This window comes from Camelina sativa, chromosome 8 (genome assembly GCF_030686135.1).
Source record: "Camelina sativa cultivar CO46 ecotype springtype chromosome 8, ASM3068613v1".
NCBI lineage: Eukaryota > Viridiplantae > Streptophyta > Magnoliopsida > Brassicales > Brassicaceae > Camelina > Camelina sativa.
In genome coordinates this window covers 11786814-11814502 of record NC_141887.1, presented here as the reverse complement: position 1 = coordinate 11814502, position 27689 = coordinate 11786814, and the positions used below count along the sequence as shown (strand labels likewise).

Genomic DNA, 27689 nt, shown 5'->3' with positions numbered 1-27689 from the left:
TATGTAATGACTCGCCGTATGAGTCGCCGTACAGTCACCAAATTTTACGACCACTTTACGACTACCTTATGACTCGCCAAATGAGTCGCAACTTAGTCGCCAAAGTGTACGACTATTTGATGTGGCCGTACTGTAGTCGTTTATTTAGCGACTAAATTGCGACTACATAATTCCATCAACAATATAGTCGCCTCATAGTCGTTAAAATACGACCACCGTACCGACTGTATGAATTAGTCGCTATAGAGTGACTCAGTAGCGACTAATTTTCTGTAGTCGCTACATAGTCGCTAAATCGTCACTATGTAGTTGTTATTTTTTGCGACTACATATGTAGTCGCTATTTATAGTCGCTAATCACCTGTTTTCTTGTAATTGTGTGTGTAAGTATCACTAGCAAATGTATAACCACAATATGCTCTCTGTTTTCATGTTTGTTTCTGAGGTCAAGTCGTCAAGCGCTTAACGATTATAACTTACAACAATAATTGGTTTAATTTGTTTCATTGTCTATTTTTTTTTTCTCCAAAATAGTTAAATCATATAGATAATACCACTCTACTGTATCAACCACACAATACTAATCTACATACATTACATATGTATACATATAGCCTGGTGTGGTTTTAGATTTAGCGGTCTTTTGTCGTTTCTTCTTTAAATTTTTGTCTAAACTCTAATGGTAAGATGTTTTGTTTTTGGTCCTATCTTTTTTATCAATAATAAAAAAGAAGAAGATAATGTGTAGTTCTGCACTGTTATTATTACTCCTATCTCTTCCAAACATAGTCTCATTGATTTAGTTCTTCTATGATCATTATAGACCCTACTCCATTTTGATGTTATAGTACCAAAATATTGTCTCTGCAGAAGATTTGAAGACCGGCCAACATGGTAGACCGGTGTTTGATCAAGAACGATGTCACTGAAGTAAATATCTCCAATTTCTTTTATGTCAGTTTGCTTTTTCTTTGTTTTTTTTCTTTTGTTGGAATAAAAAATCATGTTTGAGGCTTTTAATATATTTCGGTACATTTTGTGCAGTTGATAGGTAACACACCAATGGTATATCTGAATAAAATTGTTGATGGTTGCGTGGCTCGTATAGCTGCCAAGCTCGAGATGATGGAGCCTTGCTCTAGCATCAAAGACAGAATCGCTTATAGTATGATTAAAGACGCAGAAGAGAAAGGATTGATTACTCCCGGAAAGGTTGATAGAAACATTTACAAAGTGATCGACCCGGACTAGTAGTAGCCTAGTGTATTTTCATTTTCTTTTCTCGTTTACACACACACCCTCCGGGTCATGATGGTTGCAACACTAGTACACACCGCTAAGTTACAAATTAACCTTGGTAAAAAAAAAAGTCATATAACCTATCCATAGTCCATTAAAATTAACATTATTGAAATTTCAAAATGTTTTATTAGAGTACATTGATTGAGGCAACGGGCGGTAACACTGGGATTGGTTTAGCCAGCATCGGGGCTTCAAGGGGATATAAAGTGATCCTTTTGATGCCTTCAACGATGAGCTTAGAGAGGAGAATCATCCTGAGAGCATTAGGTGCAGAGGTGCATCTCACAGACATGAACCTAGGAATTAAAGGACAGTTGGAGAAAGCTGAAGATATATTAAGCAAAACTCCTGGTGGTTACATTCCACACCAGTTTATAAATCCTGAAAACCCCGAGGTTATATAATTATCATGCATCCAACCAAAATTATATATTCTTTGGAATATATCTCTCTTATGGTTGAATCCAAACTTGTTTCTTGCAGATTCATTACAGAACCACCGGTCCCGAGATTTGGAAAGATTCAGCGGGGAAAGTAAATATCTTGGTCGCTGGTGTTGGAACTGGTGGAACGGTTAGTGGGACAGGGAAGTTCCTCAAGGAGAAGAATAAAAACATCAAGGTTCAAAAACTTTACTACTAATTTTTGAAAACGACCGTTGAAACTTTGGTTTTTTTTTTTCCGAACATAATTCTATTGTTTAAATCTTGATCAATAGGTTTGTGTGGTAGAACCGGCAGAAAGTGCGGTACTCAGCGGGGGGAAACCAGGTGAGGAAAGAAACATCAGTCTTGTGTTGGAGTACTTGACCATCTCTAATCATAGTTGATGATGGTTTAATTATATTTGTAGGTCTACATATGATCCAGGGAATAGGCTCTGGTGAAATTCCAACCAATTTGGATTTAACCGTTGTTGATGAAATCATTCAAGTGAGTAGCCGGGAATATCGACTTCTCTCAATCGTAAAACCATATCCTGAGGTGTCTTGCAATCTTTTGGTATAGGTGACCGGTGAGGAAGCCATTAAAACGGCTAACCTTCTTGCTATCAAAGAAGGATTGTTGGTACAATCGGTTTTTAACGTTCTTTTGTCGGTACAAAACATAGTGTGATAAACCAAAGTTGTTTTACATAATGCGATCATTCATCTTGCAGGTTGGAATATCTTCTGGAGCATCAGCAGCTGCTGCGTTAAAGATTGCAAAGCGGTCAGAAAATAAAGGGAAACTCATTGTGGTAAGCTTTGTCTTTTTGACTCTCTTACTGACCATAAGCTTTTTTACTTAACCGAAATCAAACCGGGTTTATTAAATATCCTCGTTATTGTCGCGTTTTTAGGTGATTTTTCCTAGTGGAGGAGAACGTTATTTATCGACTGAATTGTTCGAGTCAGTCAGATATAAAGCAGAGAATTTGTCAGTTGAATGAGTCTAGGATTCGGAGATGGTGGTACTAAGATTACAGCTTGATCATTGTCGGCCATTATAAAATCAATAAGATCGTTACATATCTTCTATGATGATCAATCATGAGTTGTTCGTTTACTATTTCCAATAAAATCTCCGGTTTAAATTTAGCAGAGGATATATCCGGATCATATTGTTGCGATATATTTGAGCTGATAATCCGATCACTAGACTCCTTCACAATCAACCATCAACTCTCACAACTTTAATTAACGAATTCCCTAAGATCAAATAGATATAAGATACTTACTTTGGTCATATTAGAAAGACTTGGCCTTAACGATTCACTGTGTTCTTGGAGACGTAGAAAAGAGAGACAATGTAGACTGAAGAAAAGTCATGTTAGCTAGTAACGGCATCGTTAGCTCACTAACAGTCTTTAATCACCCCGAAACCAAACCGGTTTAATCCCTAATTCATGTGTAACAATTCCTTATTACACACGTACCAAGAGTCTTTCCAATGTTTATAGATTTTATTTAGGGTTTGTCGGGGTTTTAGTACATTTATAAAACTTAATTATCAGTTTGATACACTCACTGTTTACAATAGAAAAAACAGGGTAGTGTTAAATAGAGGTGAGTAGAAATAGAAATCAGAGTGGAGCAAGGGTGATGGGGGACATTACCGAAATGTGGTGGTCAATGGGTTTGGAAAGAAAGAGGAGAGAAGGAGAGAGGGAGAAAGCAGAGAATAGAAGAGAGAGATAGTGGTTTTTTATTATTTTTTTACATCCCATGACATTATTCTTTTTTTTTGTCTTTTCTTGATTTTTCAAATAATTGTTAATATAATCTTTTTTAGAAAACTTCTTCTTAGATACAAAAAAATTATATATATATTTTTTTACAATTTGATATGAATTTTGTTTAATATTTTTTAAATATAATATATACATCTTTGTATCCGTACACCTTTTTAAGTGTACAGATATTTATACACAAGTGTACAGATGTCTATACACAATATTAAGTGTATAGATGAATATTTACAAAATAGTGCAGTACAATTCAACCATCCAACATGTTAGATAGATTCTCACTGTCCAGCAATATTTGAGTACGGTTTAAACCATCCACAAATATGTGTACCGACATTTGTACACTTAATTATGTGTACAGACATCTGTACACTTAATAAAGTGTATAGACATTTGTACACTTAAAAATGTGTACGGATACAAAATATATATAATATATTTAAAAATTATTAAACCAAATTATATCAAATTGTAAAAAAAAAATATAGAATTTTTTTGTATCTAAGAAGTTTTCTATAAAAAAATATATTAACAATTATTTAAGAAATCAAAAAATAAGGAAAAAAGGGAAGATACAATGGCATGAAGTGTAATTAAAAAGATTGTTGAATGACAAAAAAAACTAAGAAAATAGACCAACAGTGATCAATGTGGTTTTTTGTAATTATAAATAGTGAATGTATCATCTTTCTAATTATGTTTGAAAAATGTATCATTTTGCCAAATAACTCTTTTATTTATTCTTGAAAAAAAATTCTTAGCAGCCTTTGTTTTTCTTCTTGGGTTTGGTAGTTTATTTATTTTTTTTCTTGGATTTGGTAGTTTACATAAGAAAGACCACGTTTAAACGTGTTTATGTATGACAAAAAGTACGTTCACACGATTGGGGCTTATCAAAGAAAAGATTTCGTCTGGGGCTCTTACCAAGGCATAAGGATTAAGAAGTTTGATTTGCTACAATTTTGTTATATTGTCCAACCGTTCAATCAGAATCCTATCATTACGGAAAAAAGGACCATAATGCTCTTTAAGCTTTTAAATATTAGTGGCTCATGTTATTTCACACAACACGATATGACACACACTTGTGGTACCATACATAAATCATAGAGCTGTGCATATTCATACTTCAACTATAAAAATTTGGGCAACCATTAATTAGTAGATGAAATAATCTATACGAGAGGTCCGGGAGCTTGTGGTCGAGTGGTAGGGAGCGGGACTGGGACGCTATAACGTTTCAGGTTCGATTCTCCTGCTGCGTGAAACTAAGTCACATTTTCTTGAACATCTTCACACGAATATGGGCCTATCTAACTGCCCATTTGAATATCCAGAGAGAGGGTCTATCTGTGGACTGCACCCCCTAGAAATTAGTTTCAGGAAAAAAAAAAAAAAAAAATCTATACGAGAGAATTCCAAGACCGTGTTTCATTTTCCTACAACTCTCATCAACTACATGTTTCTTTTAAACATTTTCATGTTTCATCCTTATCGGTTGATATTGAAATATATTGTTACATGAAACATTTTTAATCTTGAAAAAAAAAAAGACTTTAAATAAGCAACCAATAAATTTCATATCTATAAAGCTATGATCCATTTTTTAATTGGTTGAGATACCGTAAAAATGTCTTTATCAAAAAAGATATGACAGGAATTTAGATAACAAGTTATAAAAAACCAAAAAAATCATCGTTTCGTTATTTTATTGGATGACCAAGAATTGATTCAGTCAATTTAAATTCTTTTTATTTCAAAAATATTTATGTCATGAATCAAAATGTGGCAGCTGAGACTAACGAATAATATAAACTACATCTCGTTGGAATATTTGTTCGCGTATGATTGGCCAGATTTTGTTTCTTGATATTTATAGTAAGCGAAACCGTAATTTGTATTCTCGAATTCAATATTTTATTTCCTCTGTTTTAAATTATGCAAGATGACACAAACCTCGTTTTCATGCTGTAAAATTTACAGTGTGCACCACATGCAAAGTAGGGTAGTCAATATATACAATTACTCTATACTACTAATCCACAACACAGCCTGGTCTAAATTTACATTTTTTATTTTATTTTTGTTCTTGTTTGCTCTTTGTACTTCTGCTCTGTAAGATTGGGCATAGATTGAGGAGTTTCCAGGAAACAGACCAACATGGAAGGTCGATGCATGATCAAGAACGATGTCACTGAAGTAAAAAAACTCTCTTGTTTCTTTCAGTATGAATTAGCTTTCTTGGAACAAAGAAAAACTTTAAAGTTCTTTTTACTATGTTTGTGTAGTTGATAGGTAACACACCAATGGTGTATCTGAACAAAATTGTTGATGGTCGTGTGGCTCGTATCGCTGCCAAGCTTGAGATGATGGAGCCTTGCTCTAGCGTCAAAGACAGAATTGCTTATAGTATGATTAAAGACGCAGAAGAGAAAGGATTGATTACTCCCGGAAAGGTTAATCATAACACTTGAAAAAGTTTCTGCATATTTCCATTAAGAAATTCACATATGGAAGTGAAAATGTTTTATTTTGGAGTAAAGAGTACATTGATCGAGCCAACGGCTGGTAACACTGGGATTGGTTTAGCCTGCATCGGAGCTGCAAGAGGCTATAAAGTGATCCTTGTGATGCCTTCCACTATGAGCTTAGAGAGAAGAATTATTCTAAGAGCTTTAGGTGCAGAGCTTCATCTCACAGACGTGGGCATTAACATTAAAGGAATGTGGGAGAAAGCTGAAGCGATTCTAAGCAAAACTCCTGGTGGTTACATTCCCCAACAGTTTGAGAATCCTGCAAACCCAGAGGTTTATATTATCTCACAGTTCCCTATTCATTGAATCTCTCTCTGTTTCTATGGTTGAATCCAAGTTTGTATCTTGCAGATTCATTACCGAACCACGGGACCGGAGATATGGAGAGATTCAGCTGGGAAAGTAGATATATTGGTTGCTGGTGTTGGCACTGGTGGAACAGCTTCTGGAGTAGGGAAGTTCCTCAAGGAGAAGAATAAAGACATTAAGGTACAAAAAACTTCACTAACTACTGAAAACAACCGTAAAAATCATAGTTTAATAAATCGGTTACAACCTTGATCTATATAGGTTTGTGTGGTGGAACCTCTAGAGAGTCCGGTCCTGAGCGGAGGCCAACCAGGTCAGAAAATGAACATTTTTGATAGTGATAGTTCATTAACAAAATGTAACGAAATATATTCTAACTCTTGACACATATAACATAAAGAAGCCAAAATAAACTATGCTTGCCTGTACACATGTGAACGTCTCGGCCTTCACAGGATTTACTTCATATTTTGGCTGCTTTAACGCCCATAGTAGTTGGTCAACCGTCAACAAGATATATACATATTCCTCTCCAAGTTATCTACAAAATCATCATTCTCTCGTTCGAAATCTTGATTTTCTAATCAGAATAATATTGGTTGTTGGGATTTCATGTTGTAGGTCATCATTTGATCCAGGGAATTGGTGCTGGTATCATCCCATTCAATTTGGACTTAACCATTGTTGATGAAGTTATTAAAGTAAGTAGTCGAGATGAGCTACTTCTTTATCATCATCATCAAACAATAATCTAAGATTTTGTAATCTATTGATTTAGGTGACAGGTGATGAAGCCATGGAAACAGCAAGGCTTCTTGCCCTCAAAGTAGGATTATTGGTACAATCAGTCAACATGTTTTTTTTTTTTCGGTACAAACCCGAGAAAAAAAAAAACACTAGAGTCTCTAATAAATGTGATCATTCACTTGGCAGGTAGGAATATCCTCTGGAGCTACAGCAACGGCTGCGTTAAAGGTTGCAAAACGGTCAGAAAATGCAGGGAAACTCATTGTGGTAAGCTCTGTCTCTGACTGTGATTGACCATAAGCGTTGACTTAAACCGAAATCAATCCGAAGTTATAGAATATTCCGGTTATTGTCTGGTTTGTAGGTGGTTTTTCCCAGTGGGGTAGAACGTTATTTATCAACTAAACTGTTTGATTCGGTTAGATATGAAGCAGAGAATTTGCCTACTGAATGAATGGAGGGTAACGTGTGATTTGGTTTGGTTTGGTAAGAGATGTTTGTGCCCTGGAACTAGTCATTGTAAAATCAATAAAAGCATCATGGTCATTGTAATTAAACAATCTACAGCGATTAATTCCCCGTCTAAAGCATGAACTTTATTAAAACAAAGCAAATGTCATGGTATCTGGTTTTATTAATAATCACGACATACATTTAAAAGTTACATATTGCAACTCACAAAATAAAATTTAACGTCAACTATGCAAACACCAGACTAGACATAATCATCATGCAAAGAGTTTTCGAGAAATGAATATTATGAAAATACCAAGAGTTTGTCTATTCCTCGGATAAGAGGTGTTCATCGATCTCTTTGGTCATCTCAGCCAAGAAAGGGAGGAAATTATCTGGGTGAGGCACGTTCTCATCACTCCTCTCGTACTCAAGGTGCCATTTCACCACACTTCCAACCCCTCCTTCCTTCGGGGTTGCCTGAATCGTAATCAAGAAACTCTTGTACACGGCCAAAACATCTCCTTCTATGACCCTAAACTTTATTAGTTTCTTCTCTGGTTCCACCAATTCGATACTTTCTTTTGCCACCTTTGCCTTCCCCCCTACACCCAAATTATTCATCACCAAAAATCAAATCTACTATATATGTATCCACAAAAATATCCACGTTATAAAAAATAAAAAATGCATATAAGTTAACACCATAAACGTAGTTCCAGTTGACAATACTGCCTACGAGGCCCCACTCCCCTTCGAGCAGATCACATGCTTGCACTTTGCGAGAAGTGGCTTTGGCGACATGGTCTGGTCTTCCTGCATACACGTGATAGAATTTCGCCGCAGGAGCTTTGATGTCAACTTCTACCTCAACCTCTCCTAATAGAGAAGTCTTTCGCATCTCCTTTGTAGTCGCCTCCCCGGTCTCTGCCATATTGATTCACCGGCTGCTTCGCTCTCCTCCTAGTATAATCTCCACGAAACGTATTTTGACAAACTCGAATGCCGTATTCCCATTTCAGTTCGTGGCTTTCTTATACAGAGGAAGGAGTGAACAAATAAATATTTTACCAACTCATAAAAAAAGGAGATCTTCCATTTCTCATTTAATTTTTATTTATTTTACTATATATAAAAATCTTTTGCTATATATATTCATATATTTTGTTATATTTAGTTTATTTAAATAAACATATTTGACTACTGTATATATCTATTATCTAATAAAATATTTAAACATGAAAAGTTAGTATATTGCGTGTTAGACTACAATAAGCCTCATCCAGCTTTTATATAGTGAAATTTGTATATTTTGATTGTGCTATCTCTATCTTATCTAATTTCCCTACTTTTTTCTCTCTTTTTTTTTTTAAAGTTGAGTAAGATTTTGTTTTTATGGTTATTAATGTGACACCATCCTTCCTTATTTAATTTACTAGCATGCATTTATAAAAAAACTTAGAGGCATACATCCGCCTACATAATTCATAAAATAATATTAATATACATCTAAATACATACCATTGCGCACACAAAGCCATATAATAAGTATACATTATGCAATCAATACGTCCAGCATCATACAATACCATGAGAACCTCGATTCTTAAGCTGAACTCTCTAGGTCTCTAGCCACTTGGATCATTTCTGCCTTCGTCTTCTGAGTCAGAGGGTTCAGAAAGATTACTCTCCATCTCGTCTTTGGTCATGAATTAGTACCAGTTCTCTACTCTCTCTGCCCAGTCAACATTAGTAAACTCCTCAGAACAAGAACAACGTCCCTTTTCGTTTCCGCATCGGCAAACCAATCCTTGCTCAAAGACTACTCGGGTGTGACATCTAATCATGCCTTGGATTTCTTTAAGGATTGCTTCAACCATTTCATTTTGATTTTCATGTTGATTTCTTTGTAAAACAAGCTAATTAGGAGCTAGAGTTTTCCCTCTTTTCTCAAGTAAGCACTATTGTGCCAAACTAATTTCAATGCAGTCTGAATACCATTCTTTCGATCTTTTGCTAACTTTCATTACAATAACGATTATTTAAAACGAGTTATGAAACAGAGAGAAATCTGATGATGCATTCATTGCATAAGAATGGAGAATTTCCTAGTGCAAAAACCATTAACAAAATCTTCGGAATTTGTTTAGAAAGTGACAATTTATAGAGTGCTATCTATATATTGTATAAATTAAACAACCAAAACTGTTCAAATTACACAACACCTTGGGAACCCTAGACCGGTTAATTCTTCTTTCCCTTGTTTTTTCTAGATGGAACTACGGTCCAGCCATCATCGGCTACTGGTTCATCAACGGGCATGGCTTCTGGTTTACGGTTTGAGCTGTTTTCAGATGCATCCACCATCATGTCTGTGGTTTGATCATCATTCATGCTTGTATCCTCATCATCATCGCTTTCCTCATCATCCTCATCATTACCATTTGCAACCTACAATACAAGAATTGGTATAAGAATCTTAATATTAACTCTCGGAACTCTGAAATAATCCCAGCTAGATGTGTACGAGGAACCAAACAAATGTAGTAAAACTTTGAAATACCAAGAAGGGTACTGGATATATGTAGAAGCTAATCTAAATATTACTACAGACAATATCCTGCTTTGACATGAGCTTTACTATTTGTGACTCAGCCTCAGGAATGTGAAAGCAACAAGACAGCATTACGAGAAGTAAAATGAAACTAGAAAGAACCAACCTTGACAACACTTGCTTTCGCCTTAACTTTAGTAGCCCTTAGTTTCTCAACCATTTGGAAGTTACCGACACAGCATTCTTGGTACAAATCCAGTAGTGACTCTGTCACCTTTCAATTACATAGCAAGTAAAACACTCTCAGCAGCCCCAAAAACAAGAAACGACTCAAGACATTTCAATAGCTTTAAGTAGTATACATATATACCTCTTCGGGGCTTCCATCATCAGCCTCAGTATTAAGCTCATTAAGACCATTCTCTAGAATATCAACTAACCGGTCATAGTCCATTGGATCTACAAACCAAGCAACCATTGCAGAACTAGTAATCGTATTTCAGAATTCAGAGAGAACAAGTTCGTTCTTGATAGATTAAAAAAAAAAAAAAAATCAAAGAAGAAACCAACCTTTTGATAGGGTGAAATGATCGAAAATTTGGGAGATGGTGTTCTCAGCTTTCGCCTGAGAATTTTTGCCGCCCCAACCGTTTTCGACGGCAGCTCTCATAGCAGTCCACCGCGAAAGTATCAAACCGATTCCTTCGTGCAGCATGGCCACCTCCTCATCACCAATCACTTCTACCGGTACATTAGCGTTCTGATTCATTCTATTTCCTTCTTCTTCTTCTTCTTCTTCTTCTTCTTCTCTCTGTTGATCAATTAAACACTTGAGGTAAGAACGAAACCAATCACAAGACTGAATCACAAAAAAAAAAAACACTGATTAAATTGAAAACCCTAAATCGCAAAATTTTGAATCATGGAGACAAGAGAAAACCTGAGATTGTCGAAACTCCGGGGAGACGGTGAGCAAAAGTAAGTTGGTTCCGGCGACGTTGCGGCGAGTAGGCGAAGTTTCTCTTTTCACGATTTTGTGAATGAGGAAAGAAGAAGGAAGTGAGAGAGACTGAAACTTCGAAACCCTAACCGAGAGTGATCTAGTAAGCTAAACCGGATCGTTCTGGTTTAATTGTCGGTTTGATTTTTGTTTTGTTTTGTTTTAAGTTTTAACCGAACCGAATTATAGATATGTTTGATTCTTTAATGGCTAAATTAAGACGGCAAAATCAGAGAAAGTTGAGGAGCACCTTTCTTCTTGTTATGTAAGATAAGTCACGGAATTGAATGGCTCATGCAAAACTATTATAAATTCTGAACATTACAAATATAAATATCGCCTACAAAAAAGAAACCGGTTTGAGAATAAAAGATGAGCCAAGAACAACTAGAGAAACTTATAGATTGCGCTGACGGAAAAGGAGAGGCTGAAAAGGTTCCGGCGGCGGTTGGAGGTATTAATGCAGCCGAGGACAAAAAGAAATGTGTTGTCGCCGAGGCCTCCGGTGAAAAGGTCCACTTTTCAAATCATATATATTTTTTGAAACCATGTTCTAATTATATATAATAAATAATTCACGTAATTCGGGACGATTTCGGGACTGCGTCTGGTGACATGGCTTGCCTCAAAATACCCTATTCACTAAGCAACTAATTATTAATATGTGATATGTAATTCATTTACTTTAACAAACGCTGCACTTGATGTAACAATGTTTTTTTCGAATAAATTTTACATTTTATTCAAAAAAAAAAAAAAATAATTCACGTAATTAGAACATTACATTTGTAGGTGGAGGGAGAAGTAAACAAGAAAAAGGTGGCTCCAGCATCGGAAGGAACCATAACGATTGGAGAGGCTCTAGAGGCAGCGGTTCTCACAGCAGGTAATAAGCCCGTTGAATGGAGTGACGCAGCTGCCATACAAGCAGCCGAGGTTAGAGCCACGGGACGGACCAACATCATGCCTGGCGGTGTTGCAGCCTCGGCTCAATCAGCCGCCACTCTTAATTCTCGGGTCACCTCCGAAGACGAAAAGACTACGCTCGCTGACGTTCTCACTGTGAGTACAAATAACGGAACACACATGTGCAAAAACATTGATCCATGTACGTGTTTGTTTCTTACAATTGTGGGTTCTAACGATTTTTTCTCCTTTGGGGTACAATGGTTTTGAAAGGGCGCAAGTAGTAAATTACCGTCGGACAAAGCAGCAACAAGAAAAGACGCAGAGGGAGTGACAGGCGCAGAGATGAGGAACGATCCTCATCTCACTACTTATCCAACCGGCGTGGCTGCCTCCGTCGCTGCTGCTGCTCGAATTAATCAGGCCAAGTGATACCATTCTTCTTTCTTGGTATTGAGAAGTCAAGTTTATATAAACTGACTACAATTTGTATATATGCCGATGTATGTCTATAAGATTTTTTTTTTTTTTTTTAATTATTCGTATTTAATTGACGTATAAACTACATCTAAACCCAAAATTAATTCAAATAATATCCAGCAAAATCAGAATGAAAATAAAACAAGTTAAAACAAACATGGTAAAAAGATGGATCAAATAAATGACAAGCTACATGAAAGCAGGTTAGACTGGTCCAGACAGGGTTAACAATCTAACCATGGTTCTCAGAATCAGTTAACAGAAGAATACTTTATTGGACCGACATACATAAAATCTCGAGAAATGGCGTATTGTAACATCAGCGGGAAAGATTGAAGAACACTCCCATGTTAAAACCGCACACAGAGTAAATTCGGTACAAGCTAAAACAAAGAATACAGCCTATGTGGTCGAGAGCCAAAATTTTCTCAACAATCTAGCGTAAGAAGAGAAAGTTTAGAGCTCCAATCTACTACCATCAGCTAGATAGACTAACCTTTTCTAGGCCTAGCTCCATAGCAACTGCTCGTAGTAAAACTTGCACCAACTCCCTCACCTGCGTTTCCCTGGTGAAAACAAAACTCTCAAAATCAAAATTTGATAGGATCTTTTAGTAACAGAATTTCCCCACTATTGAATTTGATGTTGAAATCTGAGTTTTTAGTGACCGTAAAGAGATTTTGTCACCCTTTTTTATTTCGAACGACAAACTGCAACTGAAGAAGCAATATTACCTTGACAACACAAGCTCGCACAGGGAGGGAAAAAGGACAAGTAGGTGCGCACGGGTGTCGCGGTTATCTTCACGTAGGATGGTTTTCAGGTAGGGTTGCAACGGAAGAACAGATGCAACCTCAGGATGAATGCTGAGGTGGCCAAGTTCCTGGAGGATAAAGATAATCTCTTCAAGTCTAGCTGTTGGGATCGGACGGTTGCCTGCCAAAAAGATAACCACAGATTAACGAATGGGAAGCAAAGAAGATGTTAAAATTTAAACAAAATAGTGACCCTTACCTAGATTATTCTCGTCGATTAAAAATCTACTCAAAATGAATTCACATCTGGCCATTAGCGTGATGATAGAGATTTTGCTCACTTCTGCTCTTGTGGAGTGCCACTCCTTGGTTTCAGAGCTGAAACTAAAAATGTAAATGATATCGGTTTGTTAAACATGAGTGTAAGAATGGGTACCAAATCACTATTCATGGACATTTCTAATCTTCTGCAGAGAAATGGCAATGCGCCTGAGGTCTCTCTCTATGATTTGTCTGCATATTGTTATATGTGTTTGATTCAAAATACACAACTAATGTCGAGGAGGGATTTTTTAGAGGAGCACGCTCTATCACATTATCAAAGTACGAAATACTAGTGTCTTTGCAGAAGAAGCAATATAAAAATTAAAGGAATAGGCTATGATCAAGAATATGCCCTCAAGACGATATTACCTGCTCAAGGAAAACAATTTCTGTAAGCATGTCAAGGAAAATCTACTACAGTGGGCAGGCATAAGCTCTACAGTTTCAACAGGCAATGAGCATGTACGTGATGCACAGCGATCTAGGGTTGAAACAAGCCGCTCCAGGACCTGTTTATTCAAGAAGTGGACACATCACATTAAAAACTCAGACATTAGGATAACAGGGAACGATTTACATGAAATTCAAGCTACTCACTTCTCGAGGTGCATCAACGGTCGACATAAGAATGATATCGCCAAGACCGTTTAAAAAGGCCATCTCAAGGGTCTCATTGGCCTTGAGTGCTGCAGCAGGGAGAGAATTTGAAGAAAGTGCACGTCCACAATAACCAACAAGGAATATATCGTAAACATCTCCTATTTCTTTCCAAATGCGTATCCTAGCTGTTTTGCTAATTTTTAGGTCTGTGTCACCACCCACAGAACATAATTTCACATCTTCAACAAGTAAACGGTTGAAGCCCTCAGCTGCTACCTTCCAGAGTGAACCATCTGGATTGTCTCGTCTTGTCATCATGCACCTGAAAATAAAAATGATCCTATAAGTTTTTTGTACACACTTCTCCCAGACACAGCAGAAGGAAAATAGACATGATAACTCAAAGCAATCTACAGAAATTGATAACTCAAACCAATCTACAGAAATTCAAGAACATTTTATTTTAGCAATTCTGGGCAGGGACATGGAACATGAGAGAGGAAAAGTGGGGTTTGGGTTGACTAGATTAAGCAAACAACCGATGATTCCCCTTCGAAACTCATGTTATGAGACTTTGAGTTCAGAAGAGCCAACCCATTCGCACAATGCCTATCGGAATCAATAAACGGTATACAATGAGAGTTTATTTTACCTTCTCAGGTTCTGGATGAATTCGGGAAACAGGATATACTTTTCAACTGCAGGAGCTTGAAGGAGAAGCTCTACCAAGGCAGGTATCAGCTTTTCTGCAAACATATTAGTCGTAATTCTTGTGGTTGGAATTGTTTCAGACGAAGCATCAGCTTTATGTTCCAATAGTTCACCGCCTGGGTGAAATAATAAAAGAATATTAGATAAAGACTTGTTGAGAGTAAATTGACATCAAGTACTTACTTGCACAGTGACCTATGTTGTTTTTCTCAATCTCACCTTCCTCATTTGGCAGAACAGAATCAACCCGTGGAAGATAATGCAAAAACTCTCTTAGCAGAATTAGCCACATTGACGAAAGGTGCTCAGGAGGACCCAAAGAGGGCAATATTTCCAAAACATGACGTAGTACAGGGGGTACATGTCCCTTGAATAATCAATGGAAGAATGAGATGCAGGAATCCAAGTTTTGAGACTTAGTACTTGAGAGGAAGAAGAAGAAGAAGGTAAAGGATGAATAATGAGAGAACAGACTTACATATTCACTTTCAAAATTTTCACTATTTATGATGGCCTGTTTTATAGCTAAGTCTACAATTCCCAACAATTGCATGTACATTTTATCATCAAACATCTTCAGTGATTGCACGTATAGTTCACCTGTCAAACATTGGACGAGAAAGAAAACGGAAAGAGTAAGATCCAAATGTTACAAAAATTCTGTCATGCAAAGAAGAACACCTTTGTTTCAGGCATTTCTATTTACTGAAATTGTTCATTTTCGTCAACCAAAATGCAGATATTTCATTAAAAAAAAAACTGAATTACCTAAACCATGCAGAATCTCTTGTTTCACCTTGGTTGCTGTGTCGCCTGTGTAACTCGATGACTTCTGGAAAACAAGCTCATACACGTCCAGTACCGAATTAAGATATCGGAGTTGCAAGTTTCCCTGATTCATAAAAGGGTAAAGTTTTAAGAGTGAAACATAGTTATGACGGTGTCTATAGTAACTTAGTAACTCATAGATTTTTAATATAGCGCAGTTACCTTGACACAGTGGGACACAACAGCTGTCTGCAGACAATTTATCGCTGCAAGTGATACCTCTTTGCTCCCATTGAAAATGCTGTTCTTAACAAAAGCAAGCAAAGACTCCCATCCTACAGAAGTAGAAAGTTCCACAAAGTTTCAGCCTCTCCTAAACAATAAGTACTACAGTCAAGGCAAATCACAATTCTCTCACCTGACCAGAAGTTCGGTAGGCTTTCAAGAAGAGGAAAATAAGACCGAAAGAGGCGGGCTATCCCTCCAAGGACAAGGACAAATGTTTCATCCCATTGCTTCTGGGCTGTATTGCGACTGCAGATCAGAAAATGGATGGCAAGGTTCAGTGGTGGGCACTGGTAAATGTCTTTTGAAATAAATGAGCTATTCAGGCATCCAAGACTATAAGAAAGAGAAGGACAATGCAGAAGATATCCACACAAAGAGAATTCCTTTTGTCACCTATGATGTATAAGCATGTGCACTGCTTTCCCTCCTCGAGTACCGATTTCTTTCCCTTGCCATTCGTCCTTTGATGATGTTGCAGCCTACAAACGAAGATTCACCTGTCAGAAGAGTCTTCTAAAATGAATTTATCGAATCACTTTCCTCACCTTGTGAGAGGCGCCATCCAACATGGGGAAGATATAATTCCATAGACAATCCTCCCACATGCTTTTTGAAAGTTTGTTCCCGTGACTTCCCAATATTTGAAAAAATGTCCTCACAGCTGAATTCCTGACCTGGAAAATTTGATAGCAATGAAAAAATAAGCTTGATGGGGCACCAACTTTCCAAGAAAATAAAAATTAACATAAAACGGTGGTCTATGAAAAAGACCTCTGGTCGCTCGTCATCCACGAGTTTCTGAATTAACGAAAAGACTAAAAACAGCAATTTATCATGATTGACCACTTGTCTTCGAGCTTCATAATCTGAGTTGTTCGAATTGCTGATCATATGGTCTTCCCCGTCCTCCCCATTTGTTTGCTGTGGAGTGGAATCTGCATTATTGAATCCGGCAGGAACAGCTCAGCTTACTAAATATTTTATATATAGAGCTTCTTGAGGTGAGAAGTGCAGACGAGGATTTGAAACTTATTTACCAAATCCTTTGTCCGCTAGAGACCCATGGTGGAGTCCCTTTGCTACGAAATCAGTCAAAGTCCACAACAGACCAATGGCTGTCAGACTTATATTCAAATCAGTCTTTTGTGCACTATAAGCTCCAGTAACGTCTATGCACCTGAAATATTAACATCATTAACCACCATCTCATAAAACTAGTAATATGTTGCATCTCTAACAACCAAGTATCAACGGGTATAATATGAAGCATAGTAATTATAACTGAAACAGGATCATACACATGGAGACAGTCTTCCGGAAGAGTAGGAAGTCCATCACTCATAATAACCCGGAGACTCTGGAGGAACAAACAAGGTATCAGTGACAAGGCATCAGTAAGCGATGGACTAAGGTCATACACTAAAACTTTTATTGAATCCACAGGCAGTCACCCTTTACTAACCTGGAACCCAAGGGTCGCCACATCCTTTTCTGATGCATCTGCAACAGACCTTAAGAGAATGTACGAGGAGTAGGATAAGTATATAGAATGGAAAATCCAATTTTACATGCGTGGAAGACACCAGAAGGGAGCAGGAAACCCACCTCAACATGTCAAGAATGCTTGGCCAGCTATAATACAACTTTTCTCCACATCTCTGAGGATATAAAATTTATGCAGGAGCAAATCGTTAGATATTAAAGGTAAACGAAGCTCGATCGATGAATGTTCATATCGTGTATATATAATATACCTCAAGTATATGAAGGAGAATTTTTAATGACCCAATTCGAACATCGGCCTTTTGAGCAGAAAAGTAAAGAACCCTGAGGGAAGATAGTACAGCACATTCAACTGACTTTAACTGAGTTTCCTTTGATTCTACCTAGGAAGAATAACAAAACCAAAAAGGGAAAAGATAAAATCAAAGCTAGATCCTTTTTGCATGAGATGGAAAACTCTCAAATTTAAACAAGGACAGTGAAGAGAGATCTCACATCCAGAGTTGCATTTCTTGATCTGGCTGGATCTTCTCCAAACTGCTCTGAACCTAAGACAGAACATATGGACTGATCCAGGGCATCAAGCGCCATATTTCTCAAGTTCTGATTTGAATGCTCAGCAAGCTGTAATATGCAGTTGAAGTGTCAGTAAAGCCCAGAACAATGTCAGATATCCTGCAAATAAACAAAATTATGAATGCCTCGTCACCTCAAGAAAGTGGCCAACCACTTGGTCCCATAGTGGTTCCACCCCTGTCATACGAAGATAAATCAGAATGACCAATATAAAAATAATCCAGAGACTGGACAAATAGACAAGGCGACAGCATGGAAAACAAAGACTATACTCTGAAGATGTCAGAACATACTGTGAAGATTATTTACGAGTATAGAAATCATTCTGTCCACCGAAAAACTGATGCTCCCAATTTGTTTACTTGAAGCTGATGAAACACTGCCCGAAGTTTCTGTCATGGATTGATGGGATAACATATGGAGTGCAGAAAGAAGTGATTTAACAGAAGACACTTGCATCAGCGCCGAGCTCTCAAACAGCTAGGAAGATGAAAGCAATGAGTCAAGAACCAGAAATTGCAGAATTTAGCTAACCCCATACAAACTACCGAAAACATCAACAAGGAGCCTTATGTAGCTCTAGCCATTGAAATCTCAACAAGAAGACATTAACAAGAGAAATCCAAGGGCATAGATTATAGAAGAAAATTGATCTGGCTTACCTGAGAATTTAAAGAAGAGAGAATGCTAAAATCGGCGTACTGCCTAGAAGGCTCTCTGGTAAGCTTTGGGACTGCAGTTGTGACCTCCTAAAAGTACAAAATAATGTTATACTTCCCTAGAAGATTCATAAGAGTATTTACACATCAGAGAGTAAGATAAAATGATACTGTGATAGACTAACTACAATAAAAATCAAGCTATAGCCATAAAATCCTACATGGGGTTTTGCCAAATTTACCTGGGTGGTTGCATGAGGAGAATGAATAGCTCGATCTAGGGCTGCCAGAGTTTCAAGGACCTGTATTCGTTTAGGATTTCTCGTTATCATGAGATAGATTACTTGAACATACTTGAAGCAAAACACTCACCAACACCCATGATGGGCCCAACACGTTATGCAACCTATGAGCGATGTTGAAGAGTGTTCTCAATGCCTGAAAAATAATCAAAAACGGTCCTAGGTCAGCCAAACACGTTTAACGAACTAATTATTAATGGATAAGCGGCAAAGAAGATTTTGTTTTTTCGAAAGAATGAGACATTAACAGGAACGTTTAAGAATACTGAATGAGACATTAATAAAGAATACTGAATTAAATACCTGAACATTCTTGGGTGTCAGGACAATGACATCTTTCTGATCAACCTGTGCTTCAGAACGTTTGGACACAGGAGACTGTACGACGCTGCTGAAACCACAAATTAAATACCAAAAATTAACAGGCTTGCATTAATTGAGGATCTTTGACATGATAAATAGCAAAATTTTCAAGATACCTTTTCCTTTCTGCATCAGTTGGCAAAACGATTGTAAATTTACAAAGCGATGCAAGAAAGGAGTTCAAGGGTTCTACAGCATGAAGAACGCCACATGCCTGAGAGATATATTTAAGTATACTCATCAATTCTTCTGAATAGGTCGACAACATAAGCTTAACTGGCAATGTAAAAAGTGTAGAACAAGGAAACTTTATTTTTAAGGATCACCAATTAGCAGCCACAGCACAAATAGATACTTCCATCTGGTTCACATTTACCTGGGTGAATGCTTGATATCCTTTCAGTATCTCCAATACGATTGCCTCTCCTTGTGACCTTCAAGAAAATTTAGAACAAACAAAGTCCTCAGTGCTCGCCTCATCACAATCAATGTATAGTCTGGAAAAGGGCTATATACCTTGATAGTATAAGGGAAAATGCATCAAGTATAGTCAACCACAATGAATCTACCATTGAGATACAGAGATGTGAGGTTTTCCCAACATAATCAGATGAAGGAAGATGCTCGTATCTGGGAGATTCAAGCTGGAGGTTTGAACAAGGAAAGTTATGAAAGATAAGAGACAACCGGGCAAAGAGTAGCAAGAATATGGCATAGGCATAATGGCAGAGGAGAACCCTGCATTAAATACCTCCCCAACGTCTACTGCTTCATCTGTCAACGTGGCGACTGTAAAGACAACTCCAAGTAAGCCTTCAATTGCCAAAGTTATTGCATGAGCTTCACTCGCAACGAGAACAGCCGCACTGGAAGCATCATTGTCAAGAATCCATTCAATTCCTATAGCATTGGGGAAATTGGGGAAATATTTAATGACATCTTTCATCAGAATGGAGTAAAAATTCATCTTAATCTGAGGTCCTTAAAGGTAATGAATAATCATCATAGTATCAAAATAATTAATTACCTTTAGCTTTGCTACTAAACATCCCGGCAACAGCTGCTAGACTTTCCTCACTTGTCTCCTGAAACTACTTTCAAGAAAACCAATTCGAAAATTAAGTCATGCTCCAAATATTTACTCCTGTTATTAGATGTCAATTCTTAAGCTAAATAAGCCACTTAATAGTTCCTAAAGTTCTCCCAAAACAATCTTTCCTGGTGCACAAAATTAGTAAAACTAAATGCTAAATTTAAAACCAACTGGTAAACAAATAAAAATAGTGACTAATCTTGACTACAGAACACATTATGGGAAACTTGCCCTACAAACCCACCTGTATGCTAGAAACAACTCGAGCAAGCGCTTTAACCATGCTCTCCACAACATTTGTGTTTTTGGGGTGCCTTGAAAGACAGATTTATCATTAGATCACATAAGCAACATAATCAGAGAAAAATCAGGACTAAGAGAGAACTTCTATAGTAAAGTGATTATAAGACATAGCATTACGATCTTAAACGAAGCTTCACAGTAAAAGTGGGTAGAATCACGAGAAAAACTCTTAAAATTTAGAAAATTATCCACTGCACAGTATGAAGAAAGAACAACACAGTAGATTAATCTCCTTAATTTGCATTATTAAGTGCATCACAAGGATAAATAGAAGTCACTAGCCTTACATATCAAAGTTCTGGAAAAGAATCCGTAACGTTCTTGCCTCAACACAAAACCCCTATTTAATGCACATACACAAGAGATCTTAGAAATGTGAATAGAAAAGAAATTAAACACAAACTCTTGTACTATCAAACATACACGTGAAAGTAGTAATAATGGAATGTAATGATTACCCTCAAAATCTCAAGAACGAGAATGCGATGCCACAGTGGCAAATCTAAAAATGTAGCTTTCACGAGCATACTTAGGAACACCTGAGCAGGCAGAAAAGAATGGACGCACATCAGTAAAGAAAACTTGCAAATATCATAGTCAACAAGACAACATGTTTTATGTGTTTGTTCCTTTGCAGTCAATAGTACAAAAGTTAACAGAGAACATGTAAACTTGTGCATACTGTACCTCGCATTCTGTAATGAGAGACGAGCTATACAGTCGAATAATATGAGCAACTGACCGCAGCACTAACCGGCGAAAATAAGGTTCAACCATTTCTCCCTCGAGCTGGGCAGTAACAAACTTAATTTTATGAGTAAATACATTTAGACATGCTTTAATACATCCATTTTTTTTTTCAGATCACGTGGAAGTATACGAATATACAAAAGGCAGTGAGGTATGGTTTTACCTCTGAACTGGTCCGAAGTGATGTCATCAGAAGGGAACAGATTTGGTGTCGCAAAACCTGATGAAAAATTAGGTAAGCTTTTACAGTAAGGCCATCATGCTAATGGAAGGATGGAAAACATGTGCATTTGGAAAGAGCATAGCATTACCTGTTCGTAGGGAAGTAGTATCTTAAAAACTGATATATAGTTTGACAAAACAAACCTGCAAAGTAAATTGAGAACTCGTGCATTTGAAACATGATTTTCAGTCATTCGAACATGTGCAATTACATTTTTAATAACACTTGCCAACTCACTCAATTAGCTCGAGGGAAAAGGTCCTTGGAAGAGAAGCAACATGCAACCAAGCTGCCTGTAAAGCATGAATATAACAATTAACTCAGAAAAATTTCCTTTAACGACACTTATTTGGAGAAAAGATACATTATCAGAATAAATATAGTGAATTAACACATACAGATCCACCTGCAGCTGAGGCTGTCAGGTCCTCAAGCAACCGCAGACCAAGTTTTCCAGTTTCACTCAGTGTGTCTCTTGTAGTCAATCGACCACAGGTAGCATCCTTTTCCAAGGGCCTGCTTTCATATGTCTGTTAGTATATCAAACAACTGTAATACCCAATACCAAAGGTTCCAATTGAATAGCCATGAGTTCTATGGAGAGCCTATGTCTTTTATTTTATCAGGAAAAGCACAAACCAACCAGCATATAGAATTTCTATTCCCCACTTGTGTATATAAATAACCAAAATTCCACAAAAGCAAAAATAAATATATCTACACAGTAAAGACAGTGCAAAGAATAAGATACAAGAGTAAGTCAGACAGAAATAATAAGGACTGACGTACTCTGAGTTATTGATATTCTGACTCAAATCTCCAGCAACAGAGCCAGTCCTTGCTGTTTGGCTGCTAGAACCATATTTAGGCATAGGAAGGGACTCAGCCAAAAGCACTTGATCAAAAATCAAGGCAACTGCTTGCCTGAAGGTAGCTGCAGCCGTACTGGAGACCCAAAAAAAAAATCCAAATCATGGATATTGATTTTGAAAAAAGTAACAAAAAGAAAAGGCAAAAGAAAAAAAATACCTTAGGAGAAATAGAAAAATAAAAGCAACTTACTTGTAAACACTAGGAGATCGGTTATTATCAAGAAGCCTGAGACAGATACTTAGTCCTAGGACCATATTATCCTGGAATAAAGAAAGACGCTTAAGCCTCACGAATAGCAAAGCCACAAAGAAGCAGATCCATGGAGATTTAATTTTTCACTAGCACAAGACAGTTTGGTTTACTGGTTTTGATTAATGGGTCACTCCAAAAAATCAATTTTCCTGACATCTGCATTCCATTGTTATATGTCTAAAACCATTTAACTTCTGCTTATGTCAATGACCAGGATCAGGACTGATGTTTGGCTGACTATATAATTTAGTCTACCAGCACTGCTAGATTTCCATTCTTACTAGACCAAGCTTTTTGTAATCACCTCGGTTTCTGGATGTAGTCGTGACTGAAATATTATTAGAATAGTTTGTAGAGTCTTTAGTTGGATATTTTCTTCTGCCATTTCTGAATGCTGCAAGTAAGGAAATACCAAGTTAGGTAGCGCTTTGCAAGAAATGTAAAGTCGGTTTCGCCTTTACCAACAACGAAAAAAAAAAGAAGAAGAAACAAGAATGACTCTAGCAGAAATTAATGTACCAGAAAGACTTAAGGCTGTCACAAGGTATCTACGATAACTAGAAAATGCAAGAGATGAATCTCAATCCTCAGGTAACTTCAAAGTCTTTGTGTTGCATTACAGAACAAATTATATAAAGAAGTTAGAGAAACTTTCACTTACATCTTTCAAGGTATAAAGTATCTCCTTTAGAGATGAAGGTTCAACAGCATCATGAGATATAAGCTTCTGCAAGCACGAAAGTCCTATAACACTAAGTTTTGTATTCCTGACTCCACACGCCTTCAGAAAGATCCGAAGAATGTCTTCATTACTTGAGAGATCACTGGCACTTGATGACGACCGAAGCTGAAAATAAAGATTATACTATAAGGAACTTACAATTCAATTCATCAGAAACATTCCAACAACGATTTCAAGAATATAAAATGCCCATCAATTCCTCATATTCAGTAATTTAACCCCAAGTGACATGAAAACAGAGATGTCTCTCAAGTGATATAGCTCAACAATTCATGCTTTGGCAGTCAATCACTCTTCACTTGATCAATCAGACAATGAATTCAATCTTAAGAGACTCAATTGAAAAGCGTAATTGGTAACAGAGCTCGGACGGTACAGTTGTACATTACTAACCTTCAAGATTGCGTGCTCCGCTCCATCTTTCACGGCGGGATACCTCCGCCGCGCCTCGGCGGAGAGAGCTCGGAGATCCGCCTCCAAAGCCGCCACCAAAGCCATTTTTTTTTTGTTACTTCTCGAGATTTGTGGAAGAGAGCAACTTCGATGCTACCAGGGAAATAGCTGAATCGAGGAGTTGGGCATTTGAGATCGGACACACAAAAAAATGCTCCGATCGTGACGAACTGAGAAGAAAGCAAAAAAGTGGAAATCCAATGTAACCAAAAAGATCTTTGCGATAGAAAAAAAAAAAAAAAAAAAAAAAAAAAAAAAAAAAAAAAAAAAAAAAAACTCAGATTATAGCTGTGTATCTTAGCACGCGCATCTCACGTGTCTTCAAATCTAAAATTAATTTGGTTAATATATATATATATATATATATATATATATATTTTGTCAACAAAAGAATCAGTTCATATGAGTCAGTTTGAAGAAAAGTTGTTTATAAATAAAACATGATGTGGAGATAAGCGTGCTTAGCGTGCCAAAAAATCTGCTTTTATATTTGCATTAAGAGAAATATAAAATAAAGAGAAAAAAGAAAACTCCTCTCGATCCGACTTGATTCCATCCAAATATGTTGCAAAGGCCGGCCAGTCGTGAGGGGAAGACATCATCTTCACCAAATTCGATATGTCTGTAAAGAAAGCCACATCTCAGAAATCGTGGCCAATCATGCACCGAATCGCCCAGCTGAAAGCTTCCACTTCTGCGTGTAACAAAGATAGACTGCGTCGGTAATTGGTAGCTCCTAGAATAAGTGATGATCCTTGCGAAGAAGTACAAAACCATCTTGCACCTGCAAAAGCATCAGTCTCTTTCCAAGAGCAATCAACAAAGCATCGATAGCCAGAGTAAACTAGAGAAAGGGGAGAGATATGCCCTTGTAACCGAACAGAAGGAACCTGAGGAGAGGAGGGAACCTCCTCAACCTCGTCTTCCACCTGGGCTTGCAGCCAGGAGGACGCTTCCCTTTGCACCATGCACACAATATCATCTGGACGTTCCGTCTGATTCTCAAACACACGGGCATTTCGCGCTTTCCAGATATACCACATTAGCCAAGGAAAAGTCTCTACCTGGGAACCCCGATTCGTAGAACCTAGAAAGTGACCTACATTAGCATAAATGGATTCCGTTGGAAAATAGAGAGGCCCTCTAGGTACATGGGCCAAAGCCCAAACCTAACGGGCTAGCGGACACTCAAAAATAGCATGATTAATAGTCTCCACATCCGCCCCACACCTCATACATCCAACATCACAATCTATACCCTGCCTTATCAAATTAGCAGAAACCGAAATACTCCCCGTTAAAACTTGCCACATGAAATGTTTAATTTTTGGTGGATGTTGAACCTGCCAAACCCTAGCCAGAAGAGGGGTAATCTCTGGGCCACACCCAAGAGCCTAGAATGTGTTAGAAATACCCAGACGTGTTGTTTCATATCCTGACTTAACCGTATATTTACCAGATTTTGTAAAGTTACACCCTAAAGAATTTGCCATCGAGAGGCTACTGAAGGGAATAGCCTCTATCAAGGCGATTTCCACAGGATCAAAGTGCTCAATGAGCCGATCTGTACACCAAGTATTCGACTGAGAATCCATGAACTGAGTCAATCGGAGAGTTGGGTCCTTAGAAGGACCGTTACTTAAAGTTGGTCTTGGGAATTGAGTTGGAACCCAGGGATCAGTCCATATAGAAATGGTGTCTCCTGAGCCAACCCGTTTAATAAGCCCTTGTTTACCAAAGATTGAGCATATACGATACTTCTCCACCCATAGGAAGGAGAGTAGGACCGTATTGGATCCATGGGAGTGGAATTCCGGTAATATCTACTTTTGAAAACCCTGGCAAACAGTGAGTTTGGAACCTCAATCAGTCGCCATAATTGTTTAGCCAACAGAGCCGTGTTAAAATCATCAACATTCCTGAAACCCAAACCACCCATTTGCTTGCTACAACAAAGCTTCTCCCAGGCGATCCAATGCATACCCCCTGACTGGCCATTAGAACTCCACCAAAACTTCGCCACTGCACTAGTAAGTTTGGTTGTTATTGTTTTTGTAAACGATAACAAGACATCACAAATGTTGGGACAGCCGTTGCAACAGACTTACTCATCACCTCCTTACCCCCTCTGGACAACAGTTTGGCCGACCAGCCCGTTGTCCGGCTCTGTAGTCGGTCTCTAACATAAGAAAAAACATTTGTTTTAGACCCTCCCAAACTCTCAGGAATCCATAAATACGACCCCATACCACCCAAGTTTGTTATCCCAAGGACCCCCTGCATCTCCGACCGGACCCGATCATCAACAGTGTGACCGAACTGAATCGAAGATTTCGCAAAATTTATCTGTTGTCCCGAGACACCCTCATATTGCTTAAGGATATCCAAAACCACACCACATTGCTCCTTATCCGCCTTACAAAAGAATAGACTATCATCGCAAACAACAAATGTGTTATTGGCGGGCACTTGTTTGCCACCTTAATGCCTGTGATCCGCTTATCGGCCTCCACCTTCCGAATATTAGCAGTCAGAACCTCCGTACATAAAATAAACAAGTAAGGGGAAAGCGGGTCTCCCTGCCGTAAACCCCTCTCCAGGACAATCTGACCATTAGGTTGACCGTCAATAAGGACCTTGCCAATCCTCATTCCCTAAAGCTCTATCCAACCGACACCGTATAGGTTTCTTATCCTGCCAAACCCGCCAGGACAGACAATCCCCCAAATAGGGAAATTCCAAAAAACCACAATCTCGAATCAACCCGTTGAAAGAGATAAAAGAAGATGCAGGACGTAGCTTCCCTCCTCGTTTCTCATGATTTCCAGTTAATTCATTTAGATTGCCAATAATTAACCAAGGAGTTGACCGATTTGTACTAATCCGTAACAACCGTTCCTAAACCATATCCCGGTGTTTAGGGACTGGGTCACCATAGACAAAGGTTAAATGTATGACACGTCCCTTATAAACTGCTTCAACATCAATCATTTTGTTAGTCTCCAATAAAATTGAAACATTGAAAGCCTCTTAATTATAAAACAAAGCCAAACCCCCGCTACATCCCACGGGTCCATTGTTATTAAATTATGATAGCCAAAATGTCCTACAAATTTTTCCAAACGAGAAAAAGATTGTTTTGTTTCCATAAGAAATAAAAAATCTGGCCTATGTTTATTCCAGAGATCCCTAAGGTTCCCTATAGTGGTCTTATTACCAAGTCCCTGAAAATTCCAACTTAATACATTCATTTAACAAATTTTGGTTTTGGTGGCTTTCTCCCACCTGGGCCCCCCCTTCACCCCTTCATGGGCCTTTGAGACGTGTTCGGGTTCTCCTTTCCCCGTCCCGTGAGTAGGACGCTTCCGTGGGGACAAGAGCATCTATGTGTTACGCTTCCTTGCACTGACCCCACGCAGCATAAGACCTTTCCCCCTTCGACCTTTGTCACCCGGAGCCAGCTTAAGTGATTCCTCGAGCCTTCCCTCACCAAGATCACCATCATCACACTCCATGTCCTCCTCCGAAATGTCACCATCCACCTGATCCCCATCCAAATCCCCACCAACACCATCTATGCTTACATCTTGCTCAGCCACCTCATCTAATCCCATCAGATCCATGACCCTACCCAAAC

The 27689-nt window shown here is 38.0% G+C and overlaps 7 protein-coding genes across 33 annotated transcripts; 3 read left to right on the top strand and 4 right to left on the bottom strand.

The window, feature by feature from the left end:
- Positions 1 to 576: 576 nt before the first annotated feature.
- On the top strand, positions 577 to 2881 carry LOC104707090 (bifunctional cystathionine gamma-lyase/cysteine synthase). Of its 7 annotated transcripts, none has more exons than XM_010423368.3 (10): positions 577 to 682; positions 871 to 930; positions 1045 to 1212; positions 1434 to 1697; positions 1786 to 1923; positions 2021 to 2072; positions 2155 to 2234; positions 2310 to 2369; positions 2461 to 2541; positions 2644 to 2881. In XM_010423368.3, the coding sequence occupies exons 2-10, from the start codon at positions 892 to 894 to the stop codon at positions 2731 to 2733; spliced, it is 972 nt and encodes a 323-aa protein (XP_010421670.1). In that variant the 5' UTR covers positions 577 to 682; positions 871 to 891; the 3' UTR covers positions 2734 to 2881. The 7 variants fall into 7 exon arrangements, with proteins under 7 accessions (XP_010421670.1, XP_087319529.1, XP_010421668.1 ...); XM_010423366.3 differs by having other exon boundaries at positions 629 to 682; positions 871 to 954; XM_087463403.1 differs by lacking the exon at positions 2310 to 2369 and having other exon boundaries at positions 592 to 682.
- A 2555-nt stretch (positions 2882 to 5436) lies between these two features.
- On the top strand, positions 5437 to 7730 carry LOC104707087 (bifunctional L-3-cyanoalanine synthase/cysteine synthase D2-like). Of its 2 annotated transcripts, none has more exons than XM_010423362.3 (9): positions 5437 to 5730; positions 5820 to 5987; positions 6075 to 6338; positions 6417 to 6554; positions 6636 to 6687; positions 6996 to 7075; positions 7153 to 7200; positions 7308 to 7388; positions 7486 to 7730. In XM_010423362.3, exons 1-9 carry the CDS (start codon positions 5692 to 5694, stop codon positions 7573 to 7575), a joined length of 960 nt encoding a protein of 319 aa, XP_010421664.1. In that variant the 5' UTR covers positions 5437 to 5691; the 3' UTR covers positions 7576 to 7730. The 2 variants fall into 2 exon arrangements, with proteins under 2 accessions (XP_010421664.1, XP_010421662.1); XM_010423360.3 differs by having other exon boundaries at positions 7153 to 7212.
- Positions 7717 to 8754, bottom strand: LOC104707089 (MLP-like protein 31). The gene is made up of 2 exons (XM_010423364.3): positions 8280 to 8754; positions 7717 to 8179 (listed from the first exon to the last, which is right to left on the bottom strand). Exons 1-2 carry the CDS (start codon positions 8506 to 8508, stop codon positions 7902 to 7904), a joined length of 507 nt encoding a protein of 168 aa, XP_010421666.1. The 5' UTR covers positions 8509 to 8754; the 3' UTR covers positions 7717 to 7901.
- A 924-nt stretch (positions 8755 to 9678) lies between these two features.
- Positions 9679 to 11282, bottom strand: LOC104707085 (uncharacterized). The gene is made up of 5 exons (XM_010423358.3): positions 11069 to 11282; positions 10699 to 10939; positions 10499 to 10587; positions 10295 to 10402; positions 9679 to 10025 (listed from the first exon to the last, which is right to left on the bottom strand). Exons 2-5 carry the CDS (start codon positions 10895 to 10897, stop codon positions 9819 to 9821), a joined length of 603 nt encoding a protein of 200 aa, XP_010421660.1. The 5' UTR covers positions 10898 to 10939; positions 11069 to 11282; the 3' UTR covers positions 9679 to 9818.
- Positions 11283 to 11457: 175 nt separating this feature from the next.
- Positions 11458 to 12656, top strand: LOC104707084 (late embryogenesis abundant protein 47-like). The gene is made up of 3 exons (XM_010423357.3): positions 11458 to 11641; positions 11921 to 12190; positions 12308 to 12656. The coding sequence occupies exons 1-3, from the start codon at positions 11501 to 11503 to the stop codon at positions 12464 to 12466; spliced, it is 570 nt and encodes a 189-aa protein (XP_010421659.1). The 5' UTR covers positions 11458 to 11500; the 3' UTR covers positions 12467 to 12656.
- Positions 12657 to 12769: 113 nt separating this feature from the next.
- Positions 12770 to 24314, bottom strand: LOC104709493 (uncharacterized). 20 transcript variants are annotated; one of them, XM_087463387.1, is made up of 44 exons: positions 23993 to 24314; positions 23519 to 23704; positions 23162 to 23251; positions 22795 to 22865; positions 22522 to 22677; positions 22131 to 22248; positions 21970 to 22025; positions 21821 to 21875; positions 21673 to 21729; positions 21447 to 21548; positions 21218 to 21298; positions 21047 to 21099; positions 20701 to 20770; positions 20391 to 20454; positions 20115 to 20263; positions 19880 to 20007; positions 19740 to 19797; positions 19480 to 19577; positions 19304 to 19388; positions 19071 to 19136; positions 18941 to 19000; positions 18702 to 18788; positions 18333 to 18519; positions 18173 to 18216; positions 17959 to 18087; positions 17715 to 17846; positions 17566 to 17618; positions 17423 to 17471; positions 17259 to 17317; positions 16998 to 17137; positions 16732 to 16895; positions 16506 to 16634; positions 16354 to 16439; positions 16091 to 16206; positions 15895 to 16007; positions 15673 to 15796; positions 15383 to 15504; positions 15124 to 15271; positions 14846 to 15020; positions 14191 to 14515; positions 13963 to 14102; positions 13529 to 13647; positions 13249 to 13450; positions 12770 to 13080 (listed from the first exon to the last, which is right to left on the bottom strand). In XM_087463387.1, exons 1-44 carry the CDS (start codon positions 24095 to 24097, stop codon positions 12993 to 12995), a joined length of 4839 nt encoding a protein of 1612 aa, XP_087319513.1. In that variant the 5' UTR covers positions 24098 to 24314; the 3' UTR covers positions 12770 to 12992. The 20 variants fall into 20 exon arrangements, with proteins under 20 accessions (XP_087319513.1, XP_087319512.1, XP_087319510.1 ...); XM_087463386.1 differs by having other exon boundaries at positions 19304 to 19391; positions 23993 to 24313; XM_087463384.1 differs by having other exon boundaries at positions 13529 to 13653; positions 19304 to 19391; positions 23993 to 24309.
- Positions 24315 to 24693: 379 nt separating this feature from the next.
- LOC147939966 (uncharacterized) lies at positions 24694 to 26703 on the bottom strand. Its single transcript, XM_087461098.1, has 5 exons — positions 26533 to 26703; positions 26327 to 26467; positions 25543 to 25875; positions 25290 to 25446; positions 24694 to 25151 (listed from the first exon to the last, which is right to left on the bottom strand). The coding sequence occupies exons 1-5, from the start codon at positions 26701 to 26703 to the stop codon at positions 24694 to 24696; spliced, it is 1260 nt and encodes a 419-aa protein (XP_087317224.1).
- Positions 26704 to 27689: the final 986 nt, after the last annotated feature.